At 39.8% G+C, this 19388-nt stretch overlaps 1 protein-coding gene across 1 annotated transcript in view; it reads right to left on the reverse strand.

Moving 5' to 3' along the window:
• Window positions 1-18472, reverse strand: part of Thbs4 (thrombospondin 4) — a 41065-nt gene extending 22593 nt beyond the window's left edge. The window contains exons 1-6 of the mRNA XM_090331705.1: window positions 18287-18472; window positions 4470-4717; window positions 1752-1860; window positions 1387-1469; window positions 990-1041; window positions 582-784 (exon numbers count right to left, since the gene is read on the reverse strand). Of these exons, the coding sequence (XP_090187831.1) occupies window positions 582-784; window positions 990-1041; window positions 1387-1469; window positions 1752-1860; window positions 4470-4717; window positions 18287-18305 (714 nt within the window). The 5' untranslated portion in view covers window positions 18306-18472. The remainder of the gene's footprint in view (window positions 1-581; window positions 785-989; window positions 1042-1386; window positions 1470-1751; window positions 1861-4469; window positions 4718-18286) is intronic.
• Window positions 18473-19388: the final 916 nt, after the last annotated feature.

Below are 19388 nucleotides of genomic sequence, written 5' to 3' on the forward strand. Positions count from 1 at the left end.
ATGTTTTGGTGGCAGCCAGTTATCTGCTATGGACACATCTTTGTGACTGGCTAGGCATGATCTTCACACAATCGTGTTCTGTGGCTCTGCCCAGAGATCACACAACCTGCATTGGCTGTATGTGATCTCATTGGTACCATTCTTGGCCACTTTTGTTCTACTCACAAGTTATAGGCTTCCTCAACAGATCTTGTTGGTCTGAGATTTCCTCTTCTGTTTTAAGAAGCCTAAAGAAATCCATTCAGAGTTCCACAATATACCCTTGCACACATCCTCCCCTCTCAACCTTTCTTAGACACAGAAAAAGCAAATTTCTAATACAGATTGAAAAAAAAAAAGGCACCAATGCAGATGTTGCTCCAATTACAGCACTGTAGCAACAAGGACTGGTAGAAAAGTTGGAAACATGGATACATCTGTGTGTCACACATCCCGTTACTCATTGAGTCTCAGTGTCTCCAAGGATTCACAATGAGGGATGTTGACATGGATTCTGGAGAATGACCCAAGTCATTCCTCAAGTCATCAGCCTGCATTATGGTTCGATTGGGGAGCTTCTACCTAGTCTACCAGAATGTTACCTCGTCAACATCAGAGCAGATGATGCCATTTCCTGTGTAGCCCTCGGGGCAGGGCCCACACTGGAAGCCATCTCTGGTGTCGGTACATCGGACACCTCGGAAACATGGGTTAGAATCACATCGGCGTGGAGGTCGAGTTGGAGGTGCCGGGGGTGCTGGGGGAACTAGTGTGTTTGGGGTTGGAGATTGAAAGCTGAGAGGACCTAGGGAGAAGAAAAACCCTCAACAATCCATATTCGTGTCCAGGAAATACAAAACATAACACATGAAATAGTTTCCCCATGAACTTTTCTTCCCTTCCTTCCAACTGTGCAGAGCTGCAGCCCTGTAGCCTCCGCTCTGCCTCCTCCCCTTCCCTCCCCAGGAGTCCACTCCATCCTGCTCAGAACCACTCAGAAAATCACCTACCACACGCCTGGCACTCAGCGATGGTGTTTCGTAAAAATGATGTTTCCTTGACCTTTACGAATGGAAAAGGTAGGGGGAAAAGATTAGACAGGAATACCTAATAGAACTCAGGAATGAAAGAACCCATGCAGAGCTGTCCAAGAAACACTTCTTACAGTGCTCAAGCCTTCAATGGCTTCCCCTCTACCGGGAACCATGGTGTGTTCGTTGCAAGTGTATCCCTCTGCAGAGCACCTCTGGCTGCGCTCTGGTAAAGAGCATTGTATGGGGCCACCTGAAGTATGGCTCGAGACCAGCCTCTTTCCTGGTCTGTGCAGGCCCACAGCTCCAACCTCATATACAGATTTCTACTCTGATAAAGTTGTGAGCTTTTCTTAGGGTAGGTCCTGTTGGTTACCTGCTGTCTTAGAAGATCTTTCACCTCTGAAAGTAGCTGGTTTAGTTGTGTCATTTGACCCAAGAATTGTCGATTAAAGTCCCCTGTAGGAATAGCAAAAGGTAAAGGACATTTAGCCAGCAACAAACTAAACAGTTCCCTGGACAATTATAACAAGGGGATTCAGAAAGCCAGGGTTCTAGCCACTGGCTAGTTAGTTCAAGTTCATGTAAGTTATAAAGAAGTATAAATAAAAGATTCCTTGCTCTGGATGTTGTAGAAAGGGCTGGTTTGAGCAGATACAGATGACAGCCCACCGCTGGGTGAGAGTCACTCAGGGGTTTTGTCTATTGTCTTTGCTGATAAGAAAACACAAACTCCCACACCTGTGCTTGTGGTGGCCAATGGTTCACTTTGCTGCAGGAAGCAATCTTGCAGGCTGGCTACCTGGAACGGTGAGCCTCGCACCACCAGCTTCAGCTCTTCCAAGAAGTCCTGGTAAACAAACAAACAAACAAAAAAGCACATGCTTACTAAAGCCTTCCACTGCCATTCAACACCAACATGATTTCAGAGTCATGAGATTCATGAGATAGGAGCCCTGTACACTTGGATGTCAACATCTGGCATGATTTTGTAGGTTCATGTTTTTCCTAAAGCCTCTGGGCTCCATCCTTTTGACTGAAGCAAATGTGGAACCAGCCAGTTGCCTGAGTAAACGCTGTCATCTAATTTGGCCTAGGCATTCATCAAAATGGCTGAGAAAAGGAAAGGCTGCTTTCCTTCATGGTAAACGAGTGATAGACTATAATTATGATATTGAGCTCATTTTTGAGCAGGACTGTTTTTAGGTTGCTTTGGCTCCAGGTTTTCGCAAAGCCTCTGATTTCCTTGGGCTATGAGACTGGAGAAGCAGTACATTCTATGATCATTAGGCTGCTGGCACTGAATTTTTATATTACTGGTTGATATCCATCATTCATTGTTAGTCACAAAGTCAATTTCCTCATCCCCTTATCTTGTACTGGCTTACTTGTACTCATTTTATTAGAGCTATGGGTGTTAGAAACTGTTAACTGCTAATGTAAAGTCTTCATCATTATTTTAGAAATGAGTATGTACAAGACTTTCAGAGGAATTTTACTTTATGGCTTAGCCAAGTTAGGATTTATGCAACCCATGCTTTGTAACAGGTAGTGATTTCAAAGCTAGGCTAAGGGGTCACCATGGATTTGTACCACTCAGTATTCTGAGTGCTTAGACTATGCAGTCTGATACGTTAACTGATCAAGTGAATTCATATGTGACTACCAAGACCACGTTGTTATGGTTCCTAATGATAATCCAAGGCATCAAAGCTTTTCAGAAATGCTGAGTACAGTCCCCTGTTAACCTTGTCAAGGGTTCTGACTTCTAGAAACGACTACAAGCTGACTTATTTAGATATGGACACTAATTTCCAATATGATCAGCAACAAAATTTCTGACTGTCAGTATGATTTCTTGAAGATATTTGGTTAATAAAGTTAGGTATGTTTTTCTATTAATTTTTTGCTGTATAAATCCCTACTGATAAACTCTCTAGCTGAGTATGGTGGTTTACTCCTGTAATCCCTGAACCGAGGAAGTTGAGACATGAGGATTTTGAGTTTGAGACTGGTCTAGAGCACATAGTAAGACCCCACTCTTCCTCAAAAGAGAGAAAAGAAAGGAGAAGAAAAATTAAATAAATAAAATATCAACAAACAAAATGCCAAACCAAATAGTCACCTGCAAAACCAAACTAAGGCCAACAAAAATCCTCTTAGATATTCATTTTCATGGAATTTTTGCTTCCTGTTCAAATGCAAAATTCTAGGATCAGATTCATAGTTTTTATATTAGCATCTAAAATCTCACTGCAATCCGACTTATAATGAAAACCATTGCTTACACACTGCTTCTTTGGACAGAGAGTGCAGAACAGCTCGCAACTAAAGTACATGTAATGAAGTAATAAAATAGAAATGGAAAATAAAGATTGAGAGAAGACAGCAATATTATAGGTCATAACAGACAAGCATAGTTACTGATTTGGGCATTGATTGCCACAACAGATAAAAATCCAAGGACCATGACCAGATATAAATTATTGGAAAGGACAAAGACTACTAAATAATGCATCTCTTATCACAAAACTTCTAAAAGAACTCTACGTTTTGGCAAGATCATACACATCTCTCTCTAATCCTGCACTCAGGATGTGTGGCCAAGGCCAATTTATGCTATATTGTGAGATCCTCAAACAAAACAAAATAAAAACAAGTTCTGGGACTGTAACTCAGAGACCTTGTGCATTATGATCAAGGTCGTAAGTTCCATTCCTAGCACTACAAAAGATGTTTGTGGCACCTTCTATAGCAGGTACAATGGTATAATAATTAATGATAATAATATCACCATTAGGCCGGGAGTTTGGCCTACTGGTTAAAGTGCTTGCCTAGCATGCATGAAGACCCAGGTTCGATTCCTCGGTACCACATACATAGAAAAAAGCCGCAAGTGGTGCTGAGGCTCAAGTGGTAGAGCTCTAGACTTGAGAAAGCCCAAGGACAGTGCTCAGGCCCTGAGCTCAAGCCCAGGACTGGCCAAAAAAAAAATAATATCATCATTAATGTGAAATAAAACAAAACACAGAGGTGATGGAACTAAGTCTTTCTAAGACTTGTGAAAAAACTCTTTTCTATGTTTATGAAAAACTAATAAATAATATCATAGAAGAACAGCTACCGCTTTGTAACTATATAATAAGAAAAGTTGACTCCAAGGCTTTATTTACCATTAAAAGCAAAAATTGTTAATTTCTGCTGTATATTTAAATCAATATTTTAGAAAATGCTAATGTCTAGGCACCAGGCCTACAGATTAATTGGTCTAATTAATTGGTCTTTGTAATAATCCTATAGTAGCCAAATATATGGCAAATTTCCAGGTGATTCTAATATGCAGTCAGCATCGGACTCACTGGCCTGGAAGCTGACACATTTTCCCAGCACATGATTTCATATCCCATAATTCCTTGTAGTTCCTCTTTCCATTTGGGAAAATGGTTTGCAGGTTCCTACCTGTGCCTTCCTTTGGAAGGTCCTCAGTTCAAGAGCCTCAGGATTCTCAGAGAGACCAGAAAAAGCCCTGGGAAGATTCTGAGTGGAATCCACTTGGGTGCAGTCCACATAGAGCTCTACAGAGCCTGCTCCTCGCTGTAAATTGGTCAGCCTCAAGAGGATCCTGTGCCGCTTCCCATCAGCCAGCTGCAGGTTGTTGAAAACCACCAAATAGATCTTCCCATCATCCTTCAGGTAACGGAGGATGGCTGGAAGCAAGCACAGATCAGTGAATGGAGTGACAAGAGGGGAGGGGTTGGTTCTGTGTCAGGTGACAGCTGGTTACAAGGGTAGTCACTGGAAAGAATGAAAATTGTAACTACAAATACTGATTCATCATCTTCTGTATGCCAGACATTGTCCTAGGGACAGATAAGACACTAGGATGGGAGCCTCCTTTCTTCCAATGGACGTTTTGTGCTGATGGATTTGCTAGCAAATCTCAAAAGAGGCAATAAGGCTTCAGATAGTGAAAAACAGAATGAGCAAACAGAATCCTCACCAGAAAGTAAACTCAAATCCAAGTCATTTTCTGGGGGAACAAATCATCAACATATCAAATAGTCATAGGTCCTTACTTGCTTTAAATTTTTGAATTCGACTCCTGGCAATGCTATGAAAATACAAATGAGGAAAACGAAGCTTGAATACTAAAAGAGCTTTCTCAAAGACAGTGTCATGGAGGGACTAGAATCTGAACCCAAGTGTAAGCTATTCTATGCTTAACAGATTGCTAGACATGGATATGTATCTATAAACACACGTCAAATAGAGTACAGTCTTTATATTGCACTTGGACAGCCTGATGTTAACAATGTTTAGTTAGCAAATAAAGAAGTTGGCAGATCTACTACCTTATTTTCTATTTCCTTTTTTCTGTTTTTGGATGGTGGGGGCCATACTGGGCTTAAACTCAGGGCTTTGTACTCTTGCTTAGCTTTTTTGCTCATAGCTGTTACTATACCACTTGAAGCATGTATTTCTGACTTTTTGCTGGCTAACTGGAGATATGAGTCTCTCAGTTTTGTTTTCCTGGACTACTTTTCATCCTCATTTCTCAGATCTCAGCCTCCTGAGTAGCTGGGATAATAAGTGTAAGTTACCAGCTCCTGGACTTTTTTTAATATATATTTTTTATTGTAATTAATAGAAGGGTTACATGATATTTGCCAGATAGATGGTGCATTAATTCCCATACATTGATACCCTTTCACATGTCTTGGTCCCCATTTCCCTTCCCCTCTCCCCCACCCCTATCCAATACTTTTTTTTTTTGCCAGGCCTGGGCTTGAGCTCAGGGGCTGAGCACTGTCCTTGGACTTTCTCAAGGCTAGAATGCTACCACTTGAGCCTCAGCACCACTTCTAGCTTTTTTCTATATATGTGGTACCAAGGAATCGAACCTGGGTCTTTGTGCATACTAGGCAAGCACTTTTACCACTAGGCCAAACTCCTGGCCCCCTGGATTTAAAAAAATATTTATTATTATTTTTTAATGTAGGAAGCTGATAATTTTCATGGGATTACTCAATAAAAATTCACGAGAATTTTTTTGTGTGAACTTTTTTATTGTATTTTAAATTCTGGTTTCCAGCCTTCATTTTTACATCATTATTGTCCTGAATATATTGGGCTTTAAAATAAAATCTGGTCATAGCAGCTGACGCTTTGCACGTGGAATCCTTGGCTGAGATTTGCTAGAGAGATTACAGTGATTTACTTTCAAAGTCTTAGTAACTCAACCAAACTCCATAGGTCCATCCATGAGTATCCTTTTCAAACCCAATCACTCTCTAGAAACAATTTCAGGAACAAGATAAAGGTGATTGTACCCATCGTTGGATAGTGGATGTGGTAAACACATCACTGCAGCCTCCAAGGTCCAAGTCCAATCTTTCAGCTGTCCCAGGGTGGGAAAGCCTTGAACTGTCAGAAACAGGTCTGGAAGGAAAATTGGTAATGTCCATGAAAAATTTAAATAACCCAGCAAGGCCACTCCAGGGACTTGGAACTAAAGGAATTAAAAGAAAAAACAGAGAGGGGGGGGGCAGAGACAGAGACAGAGAGACAGAGAGAGAGAGACAGACAGACAGACAGAGACAGAGACAGAGACAGAGAAAGAAAGAGAGAGGGCTTGGGGGGAACATCAAGATTTATGGATAAGAATGGTAATTTCAGAAATATGCATTATAGTAAGCATCTGGCAGGGTATATACATATATGTGAAAAGAGGCAAATGGTTACTTAATTATGGTGTGATGTCTACATGCTCATAGTTTGTGTACACCTAGCTACATAGAACACTGAGATCTGAAGATCATGGTTCAAAGTCCGCCTGGAGAGGAAAGTCTGTGAGACTCATCTCTAATTAACCACCATAAAGCCATAAATGGAGCTGGACTCCAGTGGTAAAGCCTTGAGCAAAATAGCTCAGGGACAGCATCTGAGCCCTGAGTTTAAGCCCCAGGACTGGCACAGTCTCTCTCTCTCTCTCCCTCTCTCCAGCCCCCTTCTTTTACTCCTCCACACGCATACACACAAATTATTGTATGATTATAAAACAGGCCTTAATGGAATAGCTATATAGTAAAAGAACAAAAACATGGGTTCATTGCTTTGTTACATGAACAAAAGGAAGTCATAAGACATCATAGTTTCATTCAGAAAAATGTGTATATCAATGGAATTCTATGCTGCCATCAGAAAGAATGACATTGCCCCATTCATAAAGAAATGGAAAAAAATCATATTAAGTGAAGTAAGCCAGACCAAAAGGAACATAGGCTCCATAGTTTCCCTCATTTGTAATAATTAGTACATATTTAGGACTCTCCTAGCAGAGGATCACATTAGCTCAAAAGCTATATATATAGGATGAGACTATACAAAACGAACTCTAGGATATGAAAAACAAGAGATTTATCTTTGTGATTGTTGTTCTCAATGTATTATGTGCAGTTATTTCTTTTCTCTTTTTTCCCTTTATGGTTAATCTCATGTGGTTACTGTATCTGACTTTGTTACCCAGCATCATTTATATATATATACATATACATATATATACATTTATTTGAAATAGGGAAGGTAAGAGGGGAAAACAGATGATTGGAGGGGATAGAGGGAGGGAAACAGGAATAAAAACATGAGGAGTATCAATGTTTGAGAAATAATATGAATGTAATTGCAACCATACAATACCCTGACAATAAAAAAAGAAAAAAAGAAAAATGTATATATGTCTGTTTGAAAGCATACACATACATGTGCATATGTGCATGTACATGTGTGTAGGGAAAATAAGACTATGTCAATCAATATTCATTTAATAATGGCTGGGTGTTTAGATGGTATTTTTCTTTTATCATCATCACCTAACTTTTCTTTTTTTTAAGTTAAGAAATATTTGTATTTATAATATATATCAAAAGGTACAGACAACCCAAGTATCTATTGATAAATTGGGTAAATAAAATGTGGCGTATAAACACAGTGGAATATTATACAGCCTTAACAAGAAGGGAAATTCTGAAACATGACTGATGTATACATGGACAAACCTTGAGGACTTTTTTTAAAAATTTTTTATTGTAATTAGTAAAAGGGTTACATGATATTTGCCAGATAGAAGGTGCATTAATTCACATACATTGATACCCTTTCACATGTCTTGGTACCCATTACCCTCCCCCCCAACCCCTCACCTGTCTTGGTTTTCCCCCCTTCCCTATCAAATTTCAAATAACCAAATACAAATAAATTCAATATATCAGATAACAAAGTGAGATACTGTAACAATATGAGATAACCAAGGGACAGCAAAGGAGATGAGAGACAACATAGTACATTAAGGACAACAATCATTCGTTATATGGCTTTTGTTTCAATATCCTGGAGGTCCTTTCAATTAGCTTCATACTATATGGCGTTATGTATCAAGATTTTGCTCTATTGCAGATCTCTGCTAGTAGAGCCCAAGGTTTCTACTGATTATGACGAATGAGGGAAACCATTGAGCCTAAGTTCCTTTGAGTCTGGCTTACTTCACTTAATATGATTTTTTCTAAGTCTTTCCATTTCCTAACAAATGGGGCGATGTCATTCTTTCTGACAGCAGCATAGAATTCCATTGTCTCACCTAACTTTTCTATGAGACACCTGCTACTTATGAGAGCTTATTTGGTGGATCATGGCATTCATATTCATTGGTTAGGGAAGGATCTCTCTTTCACTGGTGTGGCTCAGCTTCAGAAGGGACTCACATGGTATATGAGCCAGCAGCTGAATCAACCCTGGCTACTGAGGTCACAGTCAGATCACTGTCGCATCCTAGAAATACCCATTACCTATATATAAACAAGTAAAGTCACAATATGCTGTGTACCCATGATTTATGGCAAGTATGTAACTTGGATTACTTTTCTTCAGGTACCAACTCTGGAAAGTGTTAATGTCAAGTTGGTAAAACCACCTCATGGATACCTAGCCAAGAATACCTATTTACCTTGCCGTTTCACCAAAGAAAATAATTTCTGCTGACTAACTTGAAGCATACATTTAACGGCTTTTTCTACACTTTCTATGTTAATTGTCCTGCCCCTCTTGAGCTCTGACTAGATTTCCTTTTCCATCTGACCAGGATGAGAGAAAAGGGGAGTTGGGCAGCCATCCATCTGATTTACAGATGTGTCAGGAGGGTTGAGATAGATCTCATAGATCTATCATGTGATCACCACTGCAAAGCTTCTTGAGAGAAAAGAATTGGTAAGCCCTGCAAAGGAAGATTAGCTAGAAGGACTATCTATGATTATAGCCCAATACTAAGTTTCCCGAAGTAAACTCTCAGTGAGATATAAGGTAGAAAAAGGAAGAAGATGATAGATAGAGAAATATTGACATGGAGAGATATTCTTAAGATTTCCTGTAATCTGGGACCCAACAGGATTTTAACCCTTTAATTACATGTTAATAGTTGGGAATTTACAATAGGAACTTATGGCTGGACATAGGAGTCACCTATAACAGCTAAAAGAATAGAGCCCAAATAAGCACTAATCCATTTTTTTTACTTTAATAACTTTATGATTTAGAATAGTTTTTCAAATTCCTGGAGTTTTTATAAGCGAATAAAAATGCCACTTGGACTACCAAACTTGAATGATATTACACATTTATTCAGTGTTCCCTGATTCTAGCTACAGCCACTAATTCTGTTCCCTATATTAACAGTTTAAGAAGATACACTTAGGGACTTAAAACAGATACTTTCTTTTGTGATACTGGGAATTGAACTTAGGGCTTCATACTTGCACTCTACAATCTGAGTCACACCCTCAGTACTTTTGCTTTTCATTTGTTTTCAGGTAAGGTCTCTTGCCTGATCTGATTTCAGACTGGATCCTCCTACCTCTGCTTATAGGCTAGCTGAGATTTCAAGCATGTGCCACCTTGCTCAGCTTGTATTTCAGATAACATTTTTTTTAACCCCAAGTAAGGTGTCTATGAAACTCAATAGAAATATATTTCCCTAGGCATGCTGCTAGCCTTAATAGGCCTTTTCAGGGTACATGGGCTGTAGTTTATTTTCATAACTGAATAGCTGAGTTGAATTTCATAAATAGTGCCTAGTGGATCTTTTATATAACAGGTGCACATTAAATGTATGAACTTGCAATGAATAATTAAATGATTGCATCCCAGAGCTTTTCATATAGAAAATAAAAAGATTGGAGAGGCAATTTAGCTTTTTATTCCATGTAGCAAAGCATACCATTGTGTCCATGCTCTTACTTAAGGGGATTCTGTACTTCTCCCTTGCTTTTTGTTGCAATGCAACTCCTGGATGATAAATCCCTCCTGTTCTCAGATCTTGTGACAATAGCAAGATGAAGAACAGACAAGAAGAATTGTGGAAACTTTCATCTTCACAAAAAAATTATCAAGTGCCTTGACATTTGCCATTCTTCAAACTTGATCCAATAATTCTCCTTTCTCTTGTGGCTTCCAGTTTTCATTTTTCTTTTTTTTATTGCAAATTCCTTACTCCATTGCCTCTACACTTATTATATCCTACGGCAGCAAGACAACCCCAGAGGGCAGACTGGCTCCTGTTCAGGAAACTCCATGTGTTTTTATCAGTTGCACTGAGTCCAGCAATGGCTGAAAACCATGATCCCTGCAGCCTCTGTTGCACTCCTTCCAGACCTTTCCAGAGCAAGTAAGGGGGCAAGAAGGAGCATTTTCTAAGGCTCATTTGGCACTGTCATAACCCAACATGTACACAGAACAGAGAGAGCAAAACAAAGGGTACCATACTTCAGAGGGAGTGAGGCTATCACACACCCTCCAGCAACAAGTGAGAAACCGGAACCTGACTGGAAGCACAGTCCTGCCTTCTCCCTGCCCCAGGGAGCACTGAGCTCAGGAAAGTGTTCCTGGGTACAATTTTGTTTCTTCAGCTGCAGCACATGCAGTCCACATGTGAAATTTCCCCTCACCATCAGTTCAACACGTCTGCTTGGGGATTCAACCTGCTTATTTTGCAGGCTTAGTGCAAAAACAAAGAAAACAAAAGCAAACGAAAAAGGGGAGCCACACTGGACTGAAGCAGAAGGCTCCTGACGTTCAGGTATTCCCGTGCCACACCACTCCCAGCCCCTGCCCCACCTGTACTCGGCTCCATTTCAGTCTTCTGTGTTGGATTCTTGACTCACCTTGCCACTCTTTCTGCCCAGAGTTTTGGGACTGACAGGTGGATCTTATAAAAGTGCTCTGTTTTGGTGAGCACACAGACAAGTGAATGAAATCCTTTAATAACTCCCTAATGGTTTTTATAAATATTGTCTAAACTCCTTACCTCAGGCCTGGCCCCATGCTTCCTGCCACCTTCTTTACTCTCTACACTACCACGTCTATTTCTGCCTACTTCTCATATAGTCCGCATCACTGGGATTATACAGTAGATGGCAATGTATTCATTTACTGAATGACAAAATAGATCAGACAGAATATTTGTATGACTGCTCTGTTTATTACCTGTAATTAAGTATTTTAGAAAATATGGACATTTTTAATTGGCTTGTTAATTTAAAACCTTTCCCCCAAACATAGCATCTTTGTGTACTTGACAATCTGGGACTTGGTTCTGTGGCATATCCAAAAGCTATGTGGTTTCATACCTGATGTGGTAACCCCTTCCCTTAATTTCCTGAGTAGAGTCCATCTCAGTGACTGGCAGGGAGCGACAAGCAATTGCAGTGAACGCAGTTTTGTAGACTACTGTTTCAGGAAAGATTTTTTTTTTTTTTTTGGCAAGTCCTGGGCTTGGGCTCAGGTCTTGAGCACTGTCCTTGGGTTTTTCTCAAGGCTAGAGCTCTATCACTTGAGCCTCAGCACCACTTCTGGCTTTTTTTTGCTATGTATGTGGGGTACCGAGGAATTGAACCCTGGTCTTCATGCATGCTAGGCAAGCACTCTACCACTAGGCCAAACTCCCGGCCCCCCAGGAAAGAATTTTTTAAAGGTACTTTTGGAAAAGTGGACATGGAGGTAAAAAATGTTATGAAATGTTGACCTACCTACAAGGCAACAAAGGAGAATGATGGTTTTAACAAACTGGAGCTGACAGCATTTTGTCAGCTTCTGCACACAAGTTCAGTCACGTGGCCTGCAGGCAGCAAATTCCTGAAGGTAGCACAGGACTGTCGTCTTTGCCTGGCAGATGGCTTTGCTCTGGCACTTTACAATATATAATGGAATCCACTACCATCGAAGTTTCTTCTCTTAAAGTAATTTACATATTCAAATGCCTTCATTCTATTAATTCTTTTGTGATGGGAATTTTTGTTTATTTATCTTTATGGTCTATATACTAGGTCATAATAATGTTAATATTTTTGATTCATATAAAATTGCCTTTTACTAAAAGTACTCTGTGTCATAAATTTAGCTTGTATCAATTTGCATATGTGTGTGTGTGTGTGTGTGTGTGCTTGTGTGTGTGTGTGTGTGTGTGTGTGTGTGTGTATGTCCTGGTACTGGGTTTGAACTTAGAGCCTGGGTCCTTGTCCCTTATCTGCTTTTGCTTAAGGCTGGTGCTCTACCACTTGAGCCACAATTCTACTTCTGGCTTTTGGCTGGTTAATTCGTTACACAGACTTTTCTGCCCTAAGTAGCTTTGAACCAAGATCCTCATAGCTCAGCTACTGAGTAGCCAAGATTACAGGGATAAATCTACTGGTACCTGGCCAGTTTTCTTATGATAGTTTGAACAGATGCAAAGTTTATAGAGCACACACACACACACACACACACACAACACAAACACACACACACACACACACACACACCTCACCACCACCACCACTACCACCACCACCACCATCACCACCACCAGCAAAATTATTTAGTAAAAGAAGGGAAGCCATTATATTAAATATCTACAGAGGGCTTTTATGTTTTAAAAATTATAAGACGAGTCATGATGCCTAATGCTGTGAGGTGCACAGAATCCAAGGGTCATGTTGCAGAAGGAGTTGCATAGCAACTTCGTAAGTCACAGAACCTTTCTAGCCTTAGTAAATACCACAGAATATGAGCATTATAAGTCATCCAGCTTAATGTCTCACTTCACAAAGCTCTTCAATAAAATCACAATGACTCCTCTACCAACACATGTCCAGTAACAAGGAACTCATTACTCTGCAGAGAAACCCATTTCACTCCTGGAAAGCTCTTCACAATTTTCCTAATATAGAGCCAATACCTGTTTCCTCTCACTTTCACCAATGAGTTGAGTCCTCATTTTACTCTTCAGAGCTTTAGACAGATTTAGTCTGACCCTCATTTCAAATGACATTTTTTTCAAATACCTTAAGGCAACTTTCATCTTTCTTTTGTCTTTTGTCTGCCTTCTTTACTTTCCTAGCTTTTTAAACTTTTCAACTGGGTTATGATAATAATAATAATAATAATAATAAAAGGCATAAGACGGTCTAAATGGATTCAGTTCTTCTCAAAGCAGTGTCTGATTAGACTGTATCTTTGTGAAATGTGTTTGTGACAAGGTATAATTCTAGATGTGGCTTGGCTATTTTAAGGGTAAAATGAGACTATTGGTTTCTTTAAACTGGACACGTGTATGCATTAATGAAACTTAAAGAGCTTTTAAAAACCAGTTGTATTCTTATGAAACGTCCACTAAATGTTTTTGAATGTCTATTATGTCTAGCACTCTGCTCAACACTGATTGGTTTCTACTGCTGTTGAACTCATATTAGATCTCCCACCTTCTATGCTTCTGCAGTTTTCCTTTCCCTTTTGGAGCATGGGTTTACATCTATGCTTGTGAAGTCACATCCAATTTGATTGTGGCTTGTTGTTATTTTATAACTATTGATGGCATTCAATATGTTCAGTTTGGGTTTTCAGCTTTGTGCTGACTATAAACACAATAAATACTGTCTATCTTCATTTAAATCACAACGTTGAAAGGTTTAATGCTAAAGACAGTCTTGTCAAAAAGCTTCTAGCTACTTAGTGGTAAATCACCTCACAAAACTCAGCAGCACTATTATCTATCTGTAACTTATTCCTTTTTATATTATTCAGAAAGATATAGTCAGTGATTTTATAACATTATTTTGTGCAGTAAAAATACACAGTGTTCCATAGCATTTTTTAATCAGCTTAGAGGTTGCATGGAAAAAAAGGTTTCATGTGACTTATCATCAGTAACTCCAATTTTGTGTTCAAAAAATTCCAGATTTCTTTTCCAGGCAATCTTAAAATATATGAATAATAAGACAGACCTCTGGGAGTTTATGCTATAAAGTTCACTAGCCTTTGATTTTTCAGAATCCACCTTGCCTCTCTTTCTAACAAGGAAAACATATTCATGTCTCACTCCAGGGCTTATTCCTTCCTTATTCTGGACATAGCTTTTTATTACATGAAGTGTGAATTATTAACTTTGACTCAATTAGATTTTAGTGTTTCTGGCCTAAATTTTGTGAAAGTTTAAAAATTCTCCTTAACTTGTTCTTCCTATTTTTTGAAAATTCAAAAATTCTTATCAATGTATGCACTACCTAACAAATGTAACTGTAGCCCCTCTAAACGTTACCCCAACAATAAAATACAATAAAAAATTCTTTCTATCTTCTGCATATGACCACTTTAAAACTGAGCTAATTGAAGGGTTAGAATCTTTTAATAGTTAAAACTAAAATGAGTTTTGAGCTTTTAGAAAAGGTTTGGCATATTGAATAGAAACAATCAAGGTTATGATTAATTTCATGGTCCTTTGTCTTTCTCCACTCAATATAGAGTTCCGAGTATTCATTTCTAAGTGTCCCATTTCTCCCTAGCTATATTTCTCTTTGGCCAGTAAGTGCTAGAACCATTGTTGTAGATCACTGGACATCCCCTAGCTGTAGGATGAGTTGTTTGGCTCTCCTTGGTCCTGATTGCAAATTAACAGTAAGGTTTCTTTCATTTTCACAGCATTAATTTATTCTTCTGTGTCAAAGATCAAAGAAACAATTCTTTCCAGTGTCTTTTTTCCCCTGAAATGTAAAGCTATTTTTAAGGAAAGGCTTTGATTTTAGAAGATAAACACTAGAGATCTATATGCCCATCTGATCCATCTGTCCATCGATCTTTCCATCCATCTATCATTCTCTAGTGTTTAAGAATATAAATGTTTTAATATGAAAGGGAAGGGGGGAATCACGATGATTGGGAGGGGGTGGGGGGAAGGAAATAGGGACAAAAACATGAGAAGAGGTACCAATGTGTGATGTACCTACTTACTATCTGGCTAATGTAACTGTAACCCCTCTATACATTGAAATAAAAATAAAAAGAGTAACTGTAACTCCTCTATACATTGAAATAAAAATAAAAAGAGTAACTATAACCCCTCTATACATTGAAATAAAAATAAAAAGAATATGAACGTTTTATTGCATCTCAAAGTCTAAAGGAGACTATTAAATAATTTAGTTCCTGGAGTTGACCTGGGAGACAGCTGTTACTTGTTTTAGAGACGATAAATGGGCTAAGATAGATGGAGATATATAGTCACAGAGACCAGTTAGTAATCTAAACCCAGAATACTAACTGGAAAGTTGTCAGATACTACAAAAGCATCAACTATATTCAGCCAAGTAGTTTCTGTAGAATCCTTATTTTTATTAAGACTTTGTTGTGCTAATAATTCAACAAATATTTTCATACTCAAAAAGCCTTCAGCATTCACTTACTAACTCCCTTCACTTTTTTGAATACTATATATCAGGATGAGGAAGTGTGTTAGTTTTCCATAGCTATGGCAAAATAGATGGGACTGACTACTGAAAAGGAGGAAACAATTATTTGGATTCACAGTTTGAGAGGTTTTACTCCATAGTCAGTTGGCTCATTGCCTCTTGGCTTGTGTGAGGGAGTCTGATGGTGGGGATACAAGATACAGCAAAAGCTACTCACTTCGTAGTGGCCAGAGAGTAAAGGAGAGAAACAGGAAGGGTCTGGGTCCTAAGATGCCTCTCAAAGCCATGTCCCTCAATGACTTGAGTTCTCTCACTGGGCCCCAACCACTAAATGTTTCATCAGCTCCCAAGAATGTTGCCAACATTCTTGGGACAAAGCCTCTAGCACATGGGCCTTTGAGGAACATTCACCATTTAAGCCATAACAGGAGGGGACCATCAACCCTTTCTTCTTCCATAGGAGTTGATAAGCTGGTATTTATGGCTCCATCCTATTACTGGCAATTCTTCAGAAGAGACACATTAACAAGCTCCTCACTCATTTCTCTCTCTGCTATGCTGGATCTGCTATTCTTGTCCTGTCAGAGCAAATGGAATCTGTTCAGAAATGACTTCCTTGAGTTTCCTGGCCCCATAGACCATGGTGAACTCATACAGATGGGGCAACTGAGAAACTGAAGGGAGATGCCGTGAGAGTGACATGCTAGGAGCAGAGATTTTTCTCACCACAGAGGACCTTGTAGCCATTGGGTTGAATATACCAATGCGTCTAAAATCGTTTGGCTAGAAGCTCCTGTCCTATAAATGAAGAAAAGTGATCACTATGGAGAAGCAGCTCTTTCAATATATGCAAGGCAAATGAGCTTTTTGCTTGGAGGTGGAAAAGGGGTATGACACTGGGTTTGAACTTCCATGCAGGGGTCTACCTCTTGAGCCACAGCATCAGCATTTTTTGTTTCTATCATTTTTCTAATAGGGTCTTATGTTTAAGACGAGGCTAGCCTTGACTAGGATTCTTCTATTTACACTCTGGCATGGCTAGGATGACAGGCAAAGGCCACTACATGTGGTGCTTTTCTTGGTTGAGATTGGATTTTGAAACATGTTCTTTCTAACCAGACTGGCCTTGAACTGCAAACTTCCTGGTCTCTGCTAGGAGATAGGCACGCCTATATCTATTCCCATTTGCTTTAACTCTACAGTCCTATGAAAGCTAAGGGTTAATTTCTTAATCCACAGATTTAAGGGCGCAGTCGTGAGTAGAATCTAAGAGATACTGCGAAGCACCTGCAAGCATCTCTTCTTAAAGCAAGTGGAGAGAAATATAAAACCCAGGCAGAAAGACTGGCCTCCCCTTCCTGCTTTATTAAATGCATGAAACAGCAGAGCATGTATCTATTACATTCCTCAATAAACAGGAACAGGTGTTGTCCCCAGGGCATGGGTGGGAGGAAAAGGATGAAAAATAGTGACCTTTCTTCTTGGGAGTCATTTCTCTGTGCTTACAGTCCCTCCCTTCCGCAGTAAAAGAGGTGACAGGAGAAGGATCAGAAAAGTGAGAGCTTGTGTAAGCTGTTAAGAAGCAAGCAGCAAAGCGCCCTTTCTTCTCTACTGGAGGAGGGCATTTTCCCTGTCCAGGAGAGCTAGGTCCTTGCAGAGCCTCTGGAACATGAGAATGATGGGCTCTGCTGGTAGAGGCTGAATGCTTGTGTCCACATCAGACTCTGAATTAAACTCTGAATTTTCAGTAAGTGGTACCTGGAGGTAATTGGCCTTGAGAGAGGCAAGTAGGACTAGATTAGGGGGGCCTCTCACGATAGGATTCAATCCCTTATAAGAGGAGAAATAAGATGTCTAGAAAATATGCTTCGTATGCATTTTGTAGAGGGTACAATGAAAAGATGAACATTTGTAAGCCAGACAATGGGCCCCCAAAAGCCAAGTGAGAGCCCAAGACCCTCCCAGACCCTAAGTTCAAGCCTCAGTTCCAGTACATACATATATATATATATATACAGAGAGAGAGAGAGAGAGAGAGAGAGAGAGAGAGAGAGAGAGAGAGAGAGAGAGAGAGAGAGAGAGAGTGAGTGTGGGGGGGGGGGAGAGAGACTCCCTATCAACACCCATATCTGCCAGTACCTTGACCTAAGACTTTGAAGCTTGCAGAGATGTGAGAAGTAGAATCTGTGGTAGTTTTTTAGTATTCTATTGGTATTTTGTTACAGTAGCCAGGGATGACTAAAACAGTGCCAGAATTATGCTGGTCTTGTCCCTTCCAAAGCTGAATTTTGACAATGTTAAAAGCTATCTTCGCCCAAAGCAATTCCTTATTCTTTCCTCATGTAACTTCATCCCCCACTATACATAAATAGAAGAATGTGGTATTGAAAATGAAACAAAAATGTATAAGAATAAAATTGCACAAGGGAACCCTTTTCAGGACAGTGTACATGAAGTTTTGGGATCAGAAAAAGGGAGTTTCAAGAAAATATTCCTTTCAAATGTACTTACCTTTATTTAAGCGTCCCATTACAGTAAATTCAAAATATTTGCTATTGTCCGATGAGGAGTACAGTCCAAAGATGGTGGCTGAGCTTTTCGTCTGCAGCTTGAAGGTGGAGATCACGTACAGGTCATTCAGGGTGGGGTCTGTCAGGACGGGCAGCAGAGCAGCAGGGTTCAGCCTCTGACTGGAGGATGGCAGAAGGTCAAAGACTGAGGAGAGGGAAGAAGGGGAAGATGAACTTTGTGAGAGATTAACTTTGAGGCAAACATGTTTCTTAGGGGTTATATGACAGTAGCTACAAAATAATCGAAATTTACCTTGTATCTTGCATCTACATGTACATGGACCTCAAGGCCTGGACTCTGTACCTTAGCCTTTTCTATTTAAGGCTAGCATTCTACTACTTGAACCACAGCTCCACTTCAGCTATTTATTTAGTTATTTGTTTGTTTGTTTATTGGGTCGTGGGGCTTAGACTATAGGTCTGGGCACTGTCCATGACCTCTTCAGCTCAAGGCTACTACCCTACCCCTTGAGCCACAGCACAACTTCCAGTTTTCTAATGGTTAATTGAAAAATCTCATGGTCTTTAGTGCCAGGGCTGGCTTTGAATGATGATCCTAAAATCTTAGCCTCCTGAGTAGCTAGGATTACAGGCTTGAGCCATCGCGCCGGCTAACTTCAGCTTTTTAGTGGTACTTAGAGATAACGGTTTCCTGGACTTCCCTTCCAGGGTGTCTTTGAACCATAATCCTCAGATCTCAGTCTCCTGAGTAGCTCAGATTACAGGTGTGAGTCACCACTCCTGCCACCTATACCACGCATTCCCATTGTCAGGCTCATAAATTCTTCTCTGTCACTTGGTAGTGGCTGCACATTTGAAGCAGCAGAATTACAGTATAATATTCAGAGCCATCAAGGGAAGACTACATTTGCAAACAAAATCAGATGTGGCTATACTAGTGGATTTGAAAATGCCCTCGAGGAAAAACACTAAGGTTTGAAGTACAATGGGGACAGGTGAAAACATCAAGCTCATTGTTTTTCTCATGTCCTCGAGCAGTGGGTTTCAGTCATGGGATTCCCTTAGGTACCTGGCAGACCAGA

The sequence above is a fragment of the Megascapheus bottae genome, chromosome 4 (genome assembly GCF_031878675.1).
Source record: "Megascapheus bottae isolate mThoBot1 chromosome 4, mThoBot2.hap1, whole genome shotgun sequence".
In the NCBI taxonomy this organism is placed as follows: Eukaryota; Metazoa; Chordata; class Mammalia; order Rodentia; family Geomyidae; genus Megascapheus; species Megascapheus bottae.